General features: G+C 35.9%; 1 protein-coding gene across 1 annotated transcript; it reads left to right on the plus strand.

Moving 5' to 3' along the window:
* Positions 1-856: 856 nt before the first annotated feature.
* On the plus strand, positions 857-4,406 carry LOC113700816 (uncharacterized). Its single transcript, XM_027221255.2, has 2 exons — positions 857-1,123; positions 3,192-4,406. The coding sequence occupies exons 1-2, from the start codon at positions 857-859 to the stop codon at positions 4,404-4,406; spliced, it is 1,482 nt and encodes a 493-aa protein (XP_027077056.2).
* The last annotated feature ends 14,448 nt before the right edge of the window (positions 4,407-18,854 follow it).

Genomic DNA, 18,854 nt, shown 5'->3' on the forward strand with positions numbered 1-18,854 from the left:
TATTCTGTCCCTGTCCAACACCTACTACTTTGAGATGTTATATCAGTTTTTTGCCAATCTTAGGAAGGGTAACTCACATACTGAACTCATTTCTTGTGTTAATGGAGTGAATATTCTTCTTACTCCTGATATTGTCAGTTTTGTTTTGAAAATAAAAATTGAAGAAGACTGTCGTAGTAAAATTATGAATTTTTTCTCATATGAAGAATTTTCAACTATTTATCATCATTTTCATACTGAAAAACTGATGACTTACTTTCATACTTACTTTAACACTTACTTTAACACACCTACTGAGGCTAAGTTGGAGGATCTTAGTTCTCAAAATCTGATCATTTTTACAATCATTTCCAATCTGTTGGTTCCTATTAATGGTCACGGGATTGATGCAAACAAAATGGAACTTTACTTATTTTATTGCTTTGTTGAGAAAATTCGAATTGACTTTGGTTTTGTCATGTGCAAATTTCTGCTCAAACTTAGTACTGACAGCCGTAGGAAACTTTCTTATGAGAAGTTTTTGACTCCAATTTTTGCTCATTTCAAAATCCCTTTCACTGGAGTATCTCCAAAAGAAACTTCCTCTTCTGTTTTCACCAAAACATATTTTGAGAGAAAAAATATCAGATTTTTTGACAGCCACTGGTGTTATAAGGAAGCTATTTTGGAATTTCGAACCAAAAGTCGTCATGAAGCCTCTGTTACTTCTAGACCTTCCAAATAGCTTGGTCCTACTTCACCCTTTTCCATTCATCTTCGCAAATTCTCTTCTTAACCCACTTCATCCACTAATGAAGTCATTAGGCTACTAGAGGATCTCAAGAATCATGTTTTTCTTCTTGAAGATGGTTTAATGATGACCATGTCACCTAAGCAACGGACTGCATTCTTGGATAAAAGAAATTTACTTATGCCTCCTGTCCTACAAGAGGAAGAACCTATACATGAAAAGGAGCCACGGACTGAATCCATTCATCCCACTGTTGAAGTAGATGCCTCGAACTCTCAGCCTACTTCTCCTGATCCCCCATCTTCAGAAAAAGACAAAGCTCCAACCACTGAACGAAGTGAAGCAGATGATGAAGAGACTGAAAACGAATTGGATCCCTCTCAGTTTCATCTTGCAAGAAGAAGGCCCAGATCGTCTAAGATCACTATTTAGGCACTCTAGGGTCATTTGCACTTCATATTAAGTTGCATTTTCAGTTTTCTTTTGTCATGTTTTTGATGTTTCGTATTGTGTTTCCTTTGATGTCTTTGAATGTTACCATTTATGGCTACTGGCTAATATGAATGATGTTTATTAATATCCGTTGCTATTATTTTTCTGATTGATATTGGCTACTTTCTGATTTTATGATGACAAATAGGGGAGAAATTACTGAATGATTTTTGAATTAGTGTAAGAGGGAGTTTTTTGATGGAAATTACTTTGCTCATGTTGGTACTAAATTGGTTATGGATGCTATGTGTAAGGGAAAGTTTTTCAAAACATTGATTATAGATGCTATGTGTAAGGGGGAGTTTTTTTTCAAAATATCATCCATTGTTTTGTTATTATCAAAAAGGGGGAGAATGATGATCTTGATCCCCGTTCTTTTGATGCTTACAAATAATTGGATAATACTAATATTTTTCAATGAGAAAGCTTTTCAGCTCTGAAGAAATTTGATTCAAAAAATAATTGAAAGAAGAAAAAGGAAGTCGAAAGATGTTAGACGCTCACAATGGCAATACCGGACGTCCGATAGACAGGACAAATATTGGACGATCATATCGGACGAAAAATATCATCACCGGAGGCCGAAAGAATTCAAATGACTTATCAAACTCTCTATCCGCTTTCAGACGCAAGCATCGAACGAAGAATATCATCACCAGACGTCCGAAAGAATTGAAATGACTTCTCAAACTCTCTGACCGCTTTCGGACGCAAGCATCGGAAGTATTGGACGTTTGATACTTCCAACAGTTAGTTGACTCTTCAGTTACCTTCTATCCGTTGGAAATCTTAATGAAGGACTTTCTTAGTCTCATATAAATAGTGCATGGCCAGAAACTTAAGAAGGACTTTTGCACACTGAATACAAAAGATCAAGAGTAGTTTTAGTGAGAAAATACTCTCCAAGGAACATTTGTACTCTTTGTGGTGTAAGATTCTTTGTAAGCTTTTCATTTGTGAGAGAATACTTCAATAGTGTAGCTTTGTGAAGGTTATCTTGAGGGATTGTAAAACTTCCTAAATTGACCGAGTGAAACTTGGGATAAGGAGGAAGTGAGCCTTCATTTGTACCTAAGATTGGTTATATTTCATCAATTTAAAGAAGCTTGTTTTATGAGTTGATCTTCAAGTTCAAGAGGAGCTTGGTAGTCAATTGGTTTGCAATTCTTCTCTTTTTATTTATCATCTTGTGAACCTTAAATTGCATATCTCTTCTATTTCTCTTAAGTGATATTGCTCATTTATTGATTGATTCATTGTGTGATCACTTAGAAAAAAGGGTAGATTTCGTATTAAGCAAAAAGTGCCCATAACCTGATTAGTTTTTTAATCAATCTAATTCACCCCCTCTTAGGTTGTCTTGGGAACTAACAGTCTTGCCCTTGTCATTTCTGCATTATTGTTCATTAAAAAGTTTCTTTCTGGGACATATGAGCATATTGTTCTCTATCTTCCCGTGTTTAGCTTGGCTACATTGCAATGTAAACCAGTCTTTTCGGAATGATTGCTTTTGGTCATGTATTAGGATAAGGGGACTAAAGAAAAGTTAATATGACGTCAATATATACTGTTGGTCTGGAAATGTTATGATTCTTTAAGTGTGTATCTTTTTCATCTCAAAATTCAAAAATTTTGAATTGGCAAGAAGTATCACTTAGCTTTTCCCATTATATAAGTGGTTCTCTGAGCTTCGTTTGTTGGAGCATTTGCACATGGTTAAGTCAGAATATTGTGTTAGCTTGCACATGTTTTTACTTTTTAGACTTTAAGAATTAGCATAGTACAATACTGATGGTATGATGTTGGTGAGCAATTAAGGCAAACTTGTTACCTGCTAAAACGTCTGTAATTTATCTTTTCTGATTTTTACTGGATTTGAGAAGATGGGCGCAATTTGTTAATTTTATTTTCTTATTGGTACACTATATTTTACAAATGAACTTATTATGCCTAAATTAACTATGTGAAGGATAATGGAATTGCTACTGGTAGTAATTCACAATCTTCGATTGCTGAAACTGTTAATAGTGGAGAATCAGCAAGTCAAAATCATAGACAAAAATCCGATATAGCATGGAATTATTGTTCGGAAGTTGTCAATATGCAAGGAAGAAGAACTTTGACATATGGGTATTGTTTTAAAGTAATTGCTGGTGGTGGCATTCATCGAATGAAACAGCACTTGGCAGGTGAACAAGGCAGCATTGTTCCATGTTTAAGGATTGACCCGGCAATTAGACATGCTATATTAGCATCTATGAAGGAGAAGGAGCAGAAATCTAAAGAAAAAAAAGGCAATTTTGGGGTGGAAAATCCATTCGGCCGCACTACTCATACATTTGATGGCGATGAAATTCAGGAGATTCTTTTTCCTTCAGCAAATGAGATAGGTGTGTCTAGTAAAGGAAAGAGAAAGGTCACTGTTTCAATAGGTATACGACCTTTTTTAAAAGGTGGGCGTGATACTTCTCAACTAACCATTAAAGCTTGTTTGCAAAGTAAGGAAAAATGGGAAAATACGGGCATGGCTATTGCTCTTTGGTTTTATGATGCTTACATTCCCATAAATGCTGTTAACTCTCTATTTTTTCAAAAATCTATTGATCAAATAGCATCAATGGGTCATGGTTACAAAGGTCCATCCTATCATTCTTTAAGAGTTAACTTGTTGCGAAATGCCAAGAGAGATGTGAAATTAGTTGTTGATTCTTTTAGAAGTACTTGGGCAGAAACTGGTTGCACTCTAATGGGTGATGGATGGAAAGACACTAGGCAAAGACTATTGATTAATTTTTTGGTTTGTTGTTCTAAGGATATTTCTTTCATTAAATCTGTGGATGCATATGATATTGTAACAAATGCAGAAAATTTGTGCAATTTATTTGCTGAAATTGTTGAGATGCTTGGTTTAAAAAATGTGGTGCATTTAGTTACTGATAATGCTAGCAATTATAAAGCTGCTGGGTCTTTGTTAAGTGAAAGATATCCGAACATTTGTTGGTCCCCATGTGCTGCACACTGCATCAATTTGATTTTGAAAGACATTGGTGAAATGAATGATGTGAAAGGTGTAGTGTCTCTTGCTTCAACAGTGACCATTTTTATCTACAATCATAAGTTCACTTTGAATTGGTTAAGAAAGACTACAGGGTGGAAAGAAATTATTCGTTCAGGTGAAACTTGATTTGCAACTACCTTTATTGCATTAAAAAGTTTGCATGATCATAAGGATAGTTTGCAATCTTTGGTTACTAGTGAAGATTACAAAAAATTTCTGAGAATAGAGAAAGGAAAAGAGGTGAAGCAAATTGTTTTGGATGAAAGATTTTGCAATAACTGTTTGATTATGGTGAGAATAATGGGCCCTGTCATTCGTTTATTGCGTATTTGTGACACTGATGAAAGGCCTTCATTGGGTTATGTTTATGAAGGCATGTTTAGAGTAATAAATGGCATCAAGAAGCTGTTTAGAAATAAAGAGAGATTGTACATGTGACAGTCCCACCTCCCCCTAAGGCGAACCAGAGGGTTCGGCGGACCGCCTGCCCAGCTCTCGCCGGGACTCAGTCGAATCTCAATCAAATCCGAAATAAAACCACAAGATCAAATGAAATAACAATCTAAAACTTAAAGCGAAACTTATATACATTTCTATCTCAAAAGGAAGTACAAATATCGAATATATAAAGGTTCTCAATTCGTCATACATCCTGCCCGTGCCAAGCACTAGGGCGAGAACCATTACAAAACACAAAACTAGACTAGGCTAACCTACACTGGGCTCTCGTCCTTGCTCGCATCCCCCTGTTAAGGAAAACAAAACTAAAGGGGTGAGCTAAAAGCTCGGTGAGGTTCCGAACACATATTCAACAACAAAGCCAATACTTTAACCATCGATAATCAATAATTCAAGAAACATTTACTATGGAAAGCGATAATAACCCATACATTAAAAGGATACGGGCTCACAGGGAGCCATTTGTTCGTTCGTTCGTTCGTTCTCCTGCCATTCCCCTTATTCCTCCAATCATTTGAAAATGTATTTTTGTAAGTAAACCCCTCGTTCGATCGTTCATTTCATTCACCCCCTCCTGGACATTGGCCAGGCTCCACCAACCTACAAGGTAATACTCGAGTATACCAAACGTTCACACCCAGGGTAACCATATCGCCCGACCGAGTCGGCTTTTGGCTCGAGTCGATCGGTAACGAAGGGCAGGGCCCAATTCAGCCAAAAGGCTTACATCATGCACAACTAACGTTTCAATCACTAAATCATTGAAAATTTCACATTCATTTAGGTCGAGTGCGATAAGTACACACGCGCCTAGAAAACTCGTTTTGATAATCATTAAAAGCACTTAACACGTTATCAAACAATAACACAAGTCATGAAGTCAAGAAAAATATAGCAAACAAGGAACACTCACCTATTTAAGCAAAATAATGTCCAAAGTATCCTCCCGGATAACACTCTCAATCGCCAAGAAACCCTAATAATAGCCAAGAGAAAATATTACAGTTAAATCCCTCTAAAGTTTAAGGGAACCCAAGAAAATCCGAATAACTACTAGTACATAATATAAGTATAGTTTTGGAAGTGAAAAGAGTACATTTAAACCAAAGGCTATGAGTAAAATATTTGTAAAACTTTGAAATCTCCATATAAGTCGAAGTGACAAAGAAAACGTACTCCGAGCAGTCATGATTTTTTTTTCCTCAAGGGTATAAGTTCGGCCAAGTCCTTACTTATATACCTCGATAAAAGAAGATGCAAACATCCTAGATGGTTCAAGTGATATTCACTCTTAACCCTTACTCAAGTTGCAAGTATAGTTCTCTAGTTCTCGAGCATAAATTTGGGCAGCACGCCCTTTGTGTTTACCTAATTTTCCAGGCTTCATTATTTTCCTCAGCCAATCCCAAAGTTATACACAATATAAATTCATCACAATAGCCATTCAATAGGCTCAAAGTCATATGAGTACAAAATCAAGTTAACAACATGTGCGGAAATGAGCTTTAGTAAAAGACAGAATTGATAGGGTTTTGCGGAATGATAACATCCGAGGCTACGCTTATCGGATTGGTGTGAAACTTATACCGTTTCGAAGCTAAGACAGAGAGATACAACTTTGATGAAGGCTACTCAGTCCAGTTTAAAATGTATCTAGGTCAAATTTACCAAAACAACCCCAGATTTTCCAGTTCAGTGTACTGCAGCAGTCCTGACTTATTCAGTCATATCGCAACACCTATAACTCCAATTCAAGTGATTCCAAAGCCATTGGAAAGCTAAGATACAAGGCTATAATTCTTAAGAAGACATCATCAACCAATTCGGTAATATTCCTGGTCAAACTAACCACTTACAGAGGCTGATTTTTATTTTCGGGCAGAAACAGGGCAGCAGGGGTATTTCGGTCTTTTTACAGGCTACGTTGTTCCGATTGAGCTGTAAGTTTTCAGGCAACTATAAAACATCATTCTATACAACTTTTATCTTTTGTACCAAGGCTAGTTCGGCCTCTAACAAGGTGAAATAGAACCAGGCAGAATTGGGAAAAAAAATGAAACCCTAATCTGGAATTCATGCATTCAAGTGCTAATCTTCCACAAAACAACATCTAAAACAACTAAAAACCACTACTAAGCAATTAATTGAAGTAAAGAAGAGGTTCTTGGCAAAATACCTTATCTCCCTATGAAAGATGGTAGCTTAGGCTTTGTCCTCCAAAAATAACTCCACAAACACCTTGGAAACTACTTGGAAAGTAAGTTTTATGGAGTAGTTTGCAAATTAATCGGTTGAAACTCAAGATTTGGGCAAGAAATTGAAGTGGAAGGTGAAGAACTCTCTTGGTTTCTCTCTCACTAATTTCAGCCAAAGGAGACAAGAAAATGAATGAATTTTGGTCAAAAATCTGATTTTAGTAAAGTTACCAACCTTGGTCAAAAGTCCAACTTCTAATAGCATAGTGACACTTGGCTCCTTTTAGGGTTTTAAGCTTATCCTTTTGTCTACCAATGGTAATTTATCTAGCTAACTTTTAATTGTCTCCTAGCACCTTGTAAAATAATAATACTTCGCACAAAAATCACTTAATCACCAAAAGTTTGTCGCACTAGCGGGTCCCACGTCCATAACGCACTTCAAATTTAACCCGAACTAACTTATACTAGAAAAATGGTTGAAAAAACTATATTCACTTATAAAGTGTCCAGAAAATTAATGTAGTAAAATAAAATAAGGAAAATGCATGAAAAGGAATAGAATTAAATGGTATAAATTAAGAAAAATTTTACGGGCTCTCATACTCTCTCCCCCTTAAAGAAATTTCGTCCTCGAAATTTTCCTTTTAATGGGATCCATCAAATCTAAAGTGACCAATGGCCTGTACCTTCTACGTCCTCAGAAGAAACGAGGGTCTTCATTCCAGTCCCTTCTCTATTTGACGGTCCAGGGTCGGTCTGGGTTGGCTGCTGGGTTTCTTTCTTTTCGCGCAATTGAACCGGGCAATTAGCAATCCGATGTTCGGCGCTCCCACAGCGCAGACATCTTCCCCCCTTTTTCTAACAACCCACTTCAATATGATTGGATTTTCTATAATAGCTACAAAATGGAAAAGGAATTGAGGTTTGATCTCTTCGTGAGATACCTCTCAGTGGTCCTTTTCCACTCGGGTCTCCTCCTGGAGTATCCTTCCGAAGTGTCTCCAAAATTTTCACACCACCCGCTCCACGACCCTTCTTAGAAAATGACCTACCTTGCTTACCCTGTTCTGGCCTTTGACTCTCAAGAGATGCGCTCCTTTTCTTTGCATGGAAGGTCTTCACTTGTGACCTTGCAATTTCTGTCCTTTGAGTTTTCTCTGGAACCCCCATAGAAGTAGTGCTTGGTGCCATTGCTAAGGCCTCCTCGGAAATTCCTTCGTATTTCCTTTTTAGCTCTAAGTTCTTGTACAAGAGCTCAATTTTTTCTGAATACTCGTGCTTCCATTGCCCTTCCCAGTATGCGGCTAGTTTCTTTTGGACTTCTATTTCGTCTCGAAGAACCACGATTTCCTTAGACATCTCAACCCAATGTGCCATCTCACAGAATTGTTGGAACTCAGATGATAGCCTGTCGGGCAAAACAATGGGTCATAATAAATTCTTAAACACAAGTGGCACTCTCGGTCCGTGTTTTGTTCAGCTGTTGTTTCCCCTTTCTTCTCTTGACTCTTGGCCTCGCTTTGTTCCACGGCTATGACCATGTCTGCGACTACGTCTTCCTTCCATATATATATATATATAGTTTTTCCCCTCCCTCTTTCTTTTTTTTTTCAAAAGGGTACTTTAATGAATGAATGCAGTAAATTGACTAAAATAACAAAATCCAACATACCAAATACACAAATAAACATATCCGCACATAACACGTTATATCAAGAAGACAGATAAACAAATACACAAATACATATCAAGTTGGCCAGATAACCATGTACACAAACACACATACTAACATCAGGTGGTAGCAATATACGGGCAAATCAAAAGGAAAAGGTGAAGTCGTCCCAGTCTCAGCTAAGATAACCCCGTCCGGTCTCTCACGTCACTTACTATCCAAACTAGATGTCCATTGACCTCTTGTACTCATTCTAGCCAGACAAAGCCTGTTCATGTTCCCAAAATGCAAATCTCAAATACTTAACTCCGCCTCAACTCTGGAGTACTCGGGCACAAGAATCCGAAATAGGACAATTCACGTCTCGAGCTGGCCAGTCCCAAGAGTAAACCATCTACAAATCGAAATTCCTACCCGACATACCTATCTATGGTCCTTAGATACCATGAGAAAGATTTAAGACCTATAACACTTCAGGGTTCATAGCTTATGCTCGAACGAGCACTTAGTCCTTCATACCTATTCACCACTCAGTCCAGGCTCACTCCGCGCAGAGACCACGCGAAACAGGCTCTGATACCACCTGTGACAGTCCCACCTCCCCCTAAGGCGAACCAGAGGGTTCGGCGGACCGCCTGCCCAGCTCTCGCCGGGACTCAGTCGAATCTCAATCAAATCCGAAATAAAACCACAAGATCAAATGAAATAACAATCTAAAACTTAAAGCGAAACTTATATACATTTCTATCCCAAAAGGAAGTACAAATATCGAATATATAAAGGTTCTCAATTCGTCATACATCCTGCCCGTGCCAAGCACTAGGGCGAGAACCATTACAAAACACAAAACTAGACTAGGCTAACCTACACTGGGCTCTCGTCCTTGCTCGCATCCCCCTGTTAAGGAAAACAAAACTAAAGGGGTGAGCTAAAAGCTCGGTGAGGTTCCGAACACATATTCAACAACAAAGCCAATACTTTAACCATCGATAATCAATAATTCAAGAAAAATTTACTATGGAAAGCGATAATAACCCATACATTAAAAGGATACGGGCTCACAGGGAGCCATTTGTTCGTTCGTTCGTTCGTTCTCCTGCCATTCCCCTTATTCCTCCAATCATTTGAAAATGTATTTTTGTAAGTAAACCCCTCGTTCGATCGTTCATTTCATTCACCCCCTCCTGGACATTGGCCAGGCTCCACCAACCTACAAGGTAATACTCGAGTATACCAAACGTTCACACCCAGGGTAACCATATCGCCCGACCGAGTCGGCTTTTGACTCGAGTCGATCGGTAACGAAGGGCAGGGCCCAATTCAGCCAAAAGGCTTACATCATGCACAACTAACGTTTCAATCACTAAATCATTGAAAATTTCACATTCATTTAGGTCGAGTGCGATAAGTACACACGCGCCTAGAAAACTCGTTTTGATAATCATTAAAAGCACTTAACACGTTATCAAACAATAACACAAGTCATGAAGTCAAGAAAAATATAGCAAACAAGGAACACTCACCTATTTAAGCAAAATAATGTCCAAAGTATCCTCCCGGATAACACTCTCAATCGCCAAGAAACCCTAATAATAGCCAAGAGAAAATATTACAGTTAAATCCCTCTAAAGTTTAAGGGAACCCAAGAAAATCCGAATAACTACTAGTACATAATATAAGTATAGTTTTGGAAGTGAAAAGAGTACATTTAAACCAAAGGCTATGAGTAAAATATTTGTAAAACTTTGAAATCTCCATATAAGTCGAAGTGACAAAGAAAACGTACTCCGAGCAGTCATGATTTTTTTTTCCTCAAGGGTATAAGTTCGGCCAAGTCCTTACTTATATACCTCGATAAAAGAAGATGCAAACATCCTAGATGGTTCAAGTGATATTCACTCTTAACCCTTACTCAAGTTGCAAGTATAGTTCTCTAGTTCTCGAGCATAAATTTGGGCAGCACGCCCTTTGTGTTTACCTAATTTTCCAGGCTTCATTATTTTCCTCAGCCAATCCCAAAGTTATACACAATATAAATTCATCACAATAGCCATTCAATAGGCTCAAAGTCATATGAGTACAAAATCAAGTTAACAACATGTGCGGAAATGAGCTTTAGTAAAAGACAGAATTGATAGGGTTTTGCGGAATGATAACATCCGAGGCTACGCTTATCGGATTGGTGTGAAACTTATACCGTTTCGAAGCTAAGACAGAGAGATACAACTTTGATGAAGGCTACTCAGTCCAGTTTAAAATGTATCTAGGTCAAATTTACCAAAACAACCCCAGATTTTCCAGTTCAGTGTACTGCAGCAGTCCTGACTTATTCAGTCATATCGCAACACCTATAACTCCAATTCAAGTGATTCCAAAGCCATTGGAAAGCTAAGATACAAGGCTATAATTCTTAAGAAGACATCATCAACCAATTTGGTAATATTCCTGGTCAAACTAACCACTTACAGAGGCTGATTTTTATTTTCGGGCAGAAACAGGGCAGCAGGGGTATTTCGGTCTTTTTACAGGCTACGTTGTTCCGATTGAGCTGTAATTTTTCAGCCAACTATAAAACATCATTCTATACAACTTTTATCTTTTGTACCAAGGCTAGTTCGGCCTCTAACAAGGTGAAATAGAACCAGGCAGAATTGGGAAAAAAAATGAAACCCTAATCTGGAATTCATGCATTCAAGTGCTAATCTTCCACAAAACAACATCTAAAACAACTAAAAACCACTACTAAGCAATTAATTGAAGTAAAGAAGAGGTTCTTGGCAAAATACCTTATCTCCCTATGAAAGATGGTAGCTTAGGCTTTGTCCTCCAAAAATAACTCCACAAACACCTTGGAAACTACTTGGAAAGTAAGTTTTATGGAGTAGTTTGCAAATTAATCGGTTGAAACTCAAGATTTGGGCAAGAAATTGAAGTGGAAGGTGAAGAACTCTCTTGGTTTCTCTCTCACTAATTTCAGCCAAAGGAGACAAGAAAATGAATGAATTTTGGTCAAAAATCTGATTTTAGTAAAGTTACCAACCTTGGTCAAAAGTCCAACTTCTAATAGCATAGTGACACTTGGCTCCTTTTAGGGTTTTAAGCTTATCCTTTTGTCTACCAATGGTAATTTATCTAGCTAACTTTTAATTGTCTCCTAGCACCTTGTAAAATAATAATACTTCGCACAAAAATCACTTAATCACCAAATGTTTGTCGCACTAGCGGGTCCCATGTCCATAACGCACTTCAAATTTAACCCGAACTAACTTATACTAGAAAAATGGTTGGAAAAACTATATTCACTTATAAAGTGTCCAGAAAATTAATGTAGTAAAATAAAATAAGAAAAATGCATGAAAAGGAATAGAATTAAATGGTATAAATTAAGAAAAATTTTACGGGCTCTCACAGTACAAGCCTTATATTGACATCATCAATGATAGGTGGGATAAAATGTTGAGAAAAAATCTACATGCTGCTGCTTATTATTTGAATCCCACTTTTCAATATGAGAGTGCCACATTTTGTACACATCCAGAGGTTATAAATGGTTTGCTTGATTATATTGAAACAAAAGTGGATTGGTGTAACCCTGAAAAATTATCACAAGAGGTTGGAATGTATCGAGAAAGGCAAGGGAGTTTTGGGAGCAAACTTGCTATTCTTACTAGCAAATCTGATCGACCAGGTTATTTATATTTTTTTGGTATCTAAAAATTGTGAATTTATTCTTTATTTTGGTCTAATATTTTAATATGATTATGATAGAAAATTGGTGGAAGTCATATGGTTGTGATGCTTGGAATTTCCAAAAGCTTGCAATTAGAATTTTGAGTCAAACAGCTTCTTCTTCTAGGTGTCAACGTAATTGGAGCGTTTTTGAACGCATTCACACTAAAAAAAGGAATAGGTTGGAGCACCAAAGACTTAATGATCTTGTTTATGTGCACTACAATTTACGTTTGCAACATAGGTATAATTGATTTTTTACTTTATTTTTTAAATTAATATTAGATTTATAACTAATGTATATTATTGTAGGTTTGATCACTGAAAGAGATCTTATTACCCCATTGATTATGAATCTATTGATAAAATAGAATTTTGGGTCATAGAAGAAGAACAAGATGGTGAGCTTAATTATGATGAATTGGAGGAAGAACTTGAAGAACTTCCTAAGGATGATTCTCAACTAGTTGAAGGTTGTTTTTTAAATTAACTTGTACTACAAGGTGCTAAAAGTATGCTTTTGAGTTTGAATTTTCTTATAAATATGGATAAATCCTTAATTGTTGCTTTATTTATTGATTTAGATGATGAAAGTGAGGTTGGAGAAGATAATGATATTGACTTGGAAGCATTTCAGCGTAGGCGCCTTTTGGATGATGATGAAGATAATAATTGGTAATATAACATCTTAATTAGTGATATTTAATAGCATTTAATTCTTTTTGTGTTTGGTTGTATCTTTGTTTTTCAAAATTTCTTACCTTTTTTTTGAGTTTGAGCAATGAGATTTATATTTTTGTAATAAACTTTTAACTTTTTCAGGTTAAATTGATGAAGTTGTGAAGGTGGTGCTATTGCCTTGTGATACCAATGATGGAAGTTTGTTATTTAAATTGTTTACCTTGAATATGAGTTAGACGCTTTTATGGACTTTTTTTAGGATTATGAAGGAATGTTAACATTATTTTTATTTATTTTCGTGTTTTTGTGTGATAATTGGTGAACATTTGGACTATATCTATTCATGTTTGTAATGAATATATGAAAACTTGCGGTGAATTACGATATTTTGGTTATGTTTATCATTCCATTTCATGTATAAATTTTAGGAATTTTATTATTATCTCAACTTAAATTTAGTTTTAAGTTATGTTGGTAATTGCATTTTAAGAACTTAAGTTATCAATAACTATGTTGGAGCATCAATAACTATGCTTTTAAATTTAGTTTTAGCACTGAAGTTGCTTGCATTTTATATATAAAAAAAAAAGTGAACTGGTGAACTGGCCGGTCAGATCGGTCGGACCGCGAACTGGTCCCTTCTCCGATTCGCTGTCCGGTCCAAGTTTAAAAACATTGGTGCACTTAGTTCATTCCGAGGTGTTAGGTAGGTGGCCTTTATGTAATATTTTGCATTCATTTTTCACACAATTCCCTCATTTTTAAAGCCGAATTTCTTGTATATATCCTCAAGACCTACCCTAGCGGGTAGGTACATTAGTGAGGTAATTAAGACTATCAATAAGGTCGGGGCCAGTCCGAATTCAACATGATCAGCCCGATAAAAATTGTGATGAGACTATCTTTTCATTGGCCTGGGTTGAATTTAGACCTAAATATTAAGTTCAAATTAAATGCGAGTAGAGATTGGGCCTTATTGGGCTCAAATCTGATATAAGCCCTATCCGTTAATTTGTACCTATATATATAATACATCTATATCTTGATATATATAATTATATCCAAATAAATGTATAATTACTAAATAACAGTACTTATATGTCAAAATATATAAATATGTATTAGGAATATTAATATAAAAAATTAGAAGATTCAGGCTGCTATGCATATTTGAATCACTTTCTTAGAAATCAAAACAGGAAATTCTGAGGTATGAATTTGTTGTATTTGCATGATAACATTTTTTTTATACAAGGAGCACTTTCTTAATTCTTATTCCTTTTATTTGTATTAGTATACATTTTCTTTCATTGGATTCAAATGTTGTATTCTATTCAAATTTGGTCACTGTGAACAATGGTAGTGGATAAATCTTAGTAGGAGCAAATTGAAAAGGTTATAGAGAAGTTCCAACCATTTAAAATGTATTGACTATTGATTATATTTTATTACTATTTTTCATATACTTTGAACAAATTAGATCTGATTATTGTTAGAAAATTCTTGATTTATATACTTTTTAATGAACTATTATTGGTTTGTGTGTAGTTTTAATGTTGCGGATGTTAAATTAACTTTATGACTTAATACTTATAGTAATTATATTAAGAAAATTAAGGGGTAATAAGTGCATTTGGGCTAAGCCTGAATAAGGCTCAAAACCCAAATTTTTTAAGTTTTTTTGTGAAAAAATGTACTGCAACGATTTTATATATTTGAAGTAAAAAGATGATTTGAAAATGTGCTCATGACAAATTAAAAAAATTGGAGAAAAATTGCAATCCAATCAAGGCCTAGGTTTTGGCTTTTTTGGCAAACATGGTCCATAAGAGCTTAGAATTCATAAAAATTCTCTTTACGTTGTTGCTTTTGTAACCATTTGGTTCTAGGAGATCTTATGTTTCAAAGCTTGCATAATATAATTATTGGGTCCTGTGGCAACTGCTACATGGGGAAACAATCAAGAAGTATTCTTTTATTTTTTCGTGTAGCATATTCTTAGAGTACGGAACAACCAACTTAGCTTGAGCACTTTTAAGCGTTCTTCAAAAAGAGTTGCTCTTGCTGGCAGTTGGGGTTGCGTATTACCCTTGGGCCTAGGACGACTAGAAATACCTCTTCGTTTGACTCTCCACTGTTTTAGGCATTGCATGGGTAAATTATATTGCTATTTTTTTAAAATTATATTGCTATTAATATAAGTCTCACGGTATTTTGGAAAGACTGCAACATAATAATAGTAATTGAGGATTGGTTACAGAAGGGGACAAATCATGGGATTTTTGTAAAGCAAATTACTTTGTGCTAAAGTATAAGCTGATCAATGTATTAATGAGAGAGTATGCTTTAATTTTTGCTGGAGCAACTTGAATGCTGATTGTGTAATTTTTGGAGTTTTCTACTTGCCTGAATGACTATTTGCTACATATAAGGAGTTACTGAATTGAAGCTTAAAAATATCTTCCCCTAGTGAGACTTTTACACTGAAAAGCAATTTGGAAGGGAGTTGCAGTGAGGAGGACTCATGTTTTTATTCTTAATTTAGTTTATTTTATAATTATTTTGCCCAAGTGTTATTTAATTTTACTATTTTTGCATGAATTTTTTTTAAATTAAGCTTTTATTGCGCGCGCGTCGAAAGTTTCTCGAAAGTCGCACCGGCACAACTAACTGAGATTTGAGGATTTAATACTAGGCTAGTATGTATGAGTAATTGTAGTACTAGAGGAACTACCTTGGAAAGTTAGTAGTTAAGTGTATCAAACAAAAAAGAAAGTGGTAGTGCACAACACTATTTGGCCACTATTAAGAGTTGACTTTTGGTACAACTTTAAGTTAGCTTCTTCAACACATTTCTTCCACAAAATTTAAAAACCAAGAAACCCTCTCTCTCTCTTCATTTTCGGCCGAAACCCCAAGGAAGAAAAGGGAACAAAGAAACTCCATTCTTTGGCTCCAAGTTTGCTCACTTTTCTTCATCTAACTCACAAACCACTTGGATTTCTCTCTAGCTTGGAGAAAGAAGCCATCTTGTGGAGTACCTTGGTGATATTTTGGTGAAAAATCTGGTCTTCATCTAGGGTTTAAAGGGTAATCAATTCATCTCTTTAATCTTTCCATTTATACAAAGATTGATGGTTAGTTTTCATGGGTTTGAAACTCTAATGAAGTTTGTAGGTTAGCGGACTTGAGGAAACATTTATCTTGCTTTAAATCCTAAGCTAGATGTCTTGAGGAAGCCTTTAGGTAGCTGACTTGAGGCTATATTGCTTGATTGTTATTGTTTATGTGGTGAGTGATATGATTTTGGCTTGAGAAGATGAGAGAAAGTTGGAAAAATCGTGAGAGGAGAGCTGGCCGAAATTCTGCTCTTGTTGTCCTACTTTAAATTCGAAATTTTGTTTTTTATTTGACTGCTAAATTGATTGATATATGTTGTATTATGTGTGTAGAAAGTGTCTTTCGAAAATCATCTCAAATGGTTGCACAAAACTTGAGTTTTGGAGAAAGTTCGAAATCTAGAAACTGGTTACCAGGGAAGCGAACAGTGGTTCTTTGTCTGAATATAACTCTTTGTGCAAAAGTCAAAATTCAGTGCCATTTGCGGCATTCGAAACTAGACACCAAGAGCTTTCCAACGGTATAAAAATCCCCTGCTAGTTCGTTTTGAGTGAGTTGTAGCAAATTGAAAAATTGGACTGACCTACTTTGCCTGTCTGTCCGAGAGAATCTGGGAAGGTGCATCTTGTGGATCGATTTTGTCCCACTTGTGAAAAGATTTTAAAACGATGTCTTCTGATGAAATGTAGCATTTTGAACCTAGTTTCTAACGCCATAAACCATTCTCAATTTGGACTTGTGTAGACTTAGATATGGTTTGATTTCAAAACAGTGTTGAGGCTTGGTGACTGGAAATCTTATGAACAGGTTGCCAAAACCAGTCAACTTCAAACTGTTATATCTTGTTTCTCAAAACTCCAAATTTAGTTCCACTTGTTATGTTTGAAACTTGGTTTGGAACTCTTATTGTGTTATAAATTTCAGAGGCTAATTCACTTTCTGTGAATTTTGCTAAATTTTCAAACATTGCTAAAAAACCAAGACCGGTTCTGTCCTGTCTTCTTGAAACTGCAACTTTAAACTGAAATTTGAATGCTTTCTGGTTGGAATCTTGGAAAAGTGTCTTCTGGGAAGTTTTAGTAATATGAATCTAGTTTCCAACGGTGTAAAGTTTCTGATTTTTGGACTTACCAAACTCAAGATCTGATTTTCCAAGTTTTGTCGCATAAAGCTCAAATTTTCTGATTTCTTAAGAAATGAACTTTTAAGAACATTCAACTTCCTTTTGAGATTGATGGTTCATTTTAAACTCGATTTCATGGAGGATACAAGTTTCCCTTGTACTTGATGTTTCCTTGGATTTAAATGAGAAACCTTAATGTTCTTTATTATACTTAATTCTTGACCTAGAACTTGATTTCTCATGGTTCCATTCTTACTTTTGAACTTTGAATTTGAAAAGGCTTGATTCAAGGCTATAACGACTCGCTTTATTCTTTAGTATACATTTGGGAATTATATACCAACCTCTTGTTTCTTCACTTCTTAAGTGCGAAAATCCTAAGGTTTTGTTTTTCACTTTCATATAAACTTGTTGGTTCTTACCTCAAGACTCGAGGGGAATCAAGGGTGTTATCCAGGAACCGAGACATATCGCACGTAACAGTGAGTGTTCCTTGCATGTGTGTGTGACTTGAATAGTCTTGCTACATGTTTACTTCATATTTCTTGTGTGTTTAAGTGTTAAGTGCTCCCTATAATTGCTCCTATGTAATTTTCCACCGTTTTAAGGCGAGTGTGTACTTTATCACACTCGACCTACTAAAATAACAAATTTCTACCGTTTAACCGTGAATTTCTACCGTTTATCGGTTTACTTGATTATTTGTGCATGTTGTAAGCTCTTAGCTGAACTGGGCCATGCCTTTGGTTGCTAACCTGCTCGAGTCAGGACTGGGCTCGGTCGGGTAGGTTGGAACCCTGGGCTATCATTTCGGTATACTCGAGTATTACCACTAGAGGAATAAGGCGATGGCCAGACAACCGGGGGAATTATTGGAGTTATAAGGTGAAGCTGACCGAAATAGTTTCAAGTGAACACCGTATCCTTTTTAATATGTGTTTATTTCTGTAAAATGATAAATGTCTCATTTTAATGTGCCAATGTGAAACCTTGAGCCATATGTGTGTTATGCTTAATTTACTTGATTTATTAGAACTGCTTGTGTGTTTTGGAACCTCACTGGGCTGTTTAGCTCATTCCACTCCTTTATTTTTCTTAACAGGGTTCAAGGCCGAGAGTGCTCACGAATAGTACTAAGTTGTTTTCTTTTGGAGACTTTAAATTGTATTATAGCAAATGACTGTAGTACATATTCTTTTGGGTTGTATTTAAGCTTGAAGGTTAACTAGTTTTAAGTATTAATGTTTTGGAATACTTTAAATGTATATTGAAAATATTTGAAGTATTTCTAGTTTTTGAATTTTGGATTGTTGTGAGTCCCGGCGAGAGTTGGACAGGCAGTTCGCTGACCCCTCCGGTTCGCCTTTGGGGAAAGTGGGATTGTCACAGTTGTATACAAGGTTCTCAACCTAAAGGCATAGACGGATCCAGAAATTTTGATTAAGTGGACGAACATAAGACAAAATGATCAAGTGATTTAACTTTTTGCAAATTTAGTTTGATTCGAAATTAAAGCATGATGATACAGTAAAAAATAAGAATACAATGTCCATCAAAGTTAGATGTTATGAATAAATAATGAATAAGAATAA

This window comes from Coffea arabica, chromosome 7e, assembly GCF_036785885.1.
Source record: "Coffea arabica cultivar ET-39 chromosome 7e, Coffea Arabica ET-39 HiFi, whole genome shotgun sequence".
NCBI classification, from domain to species: Eukaryota; Viridiplantae; Streptophyta; class Magnoliopsida; order Gentianales; family Rubiaceae; genus Coffea; species Coffea arabica.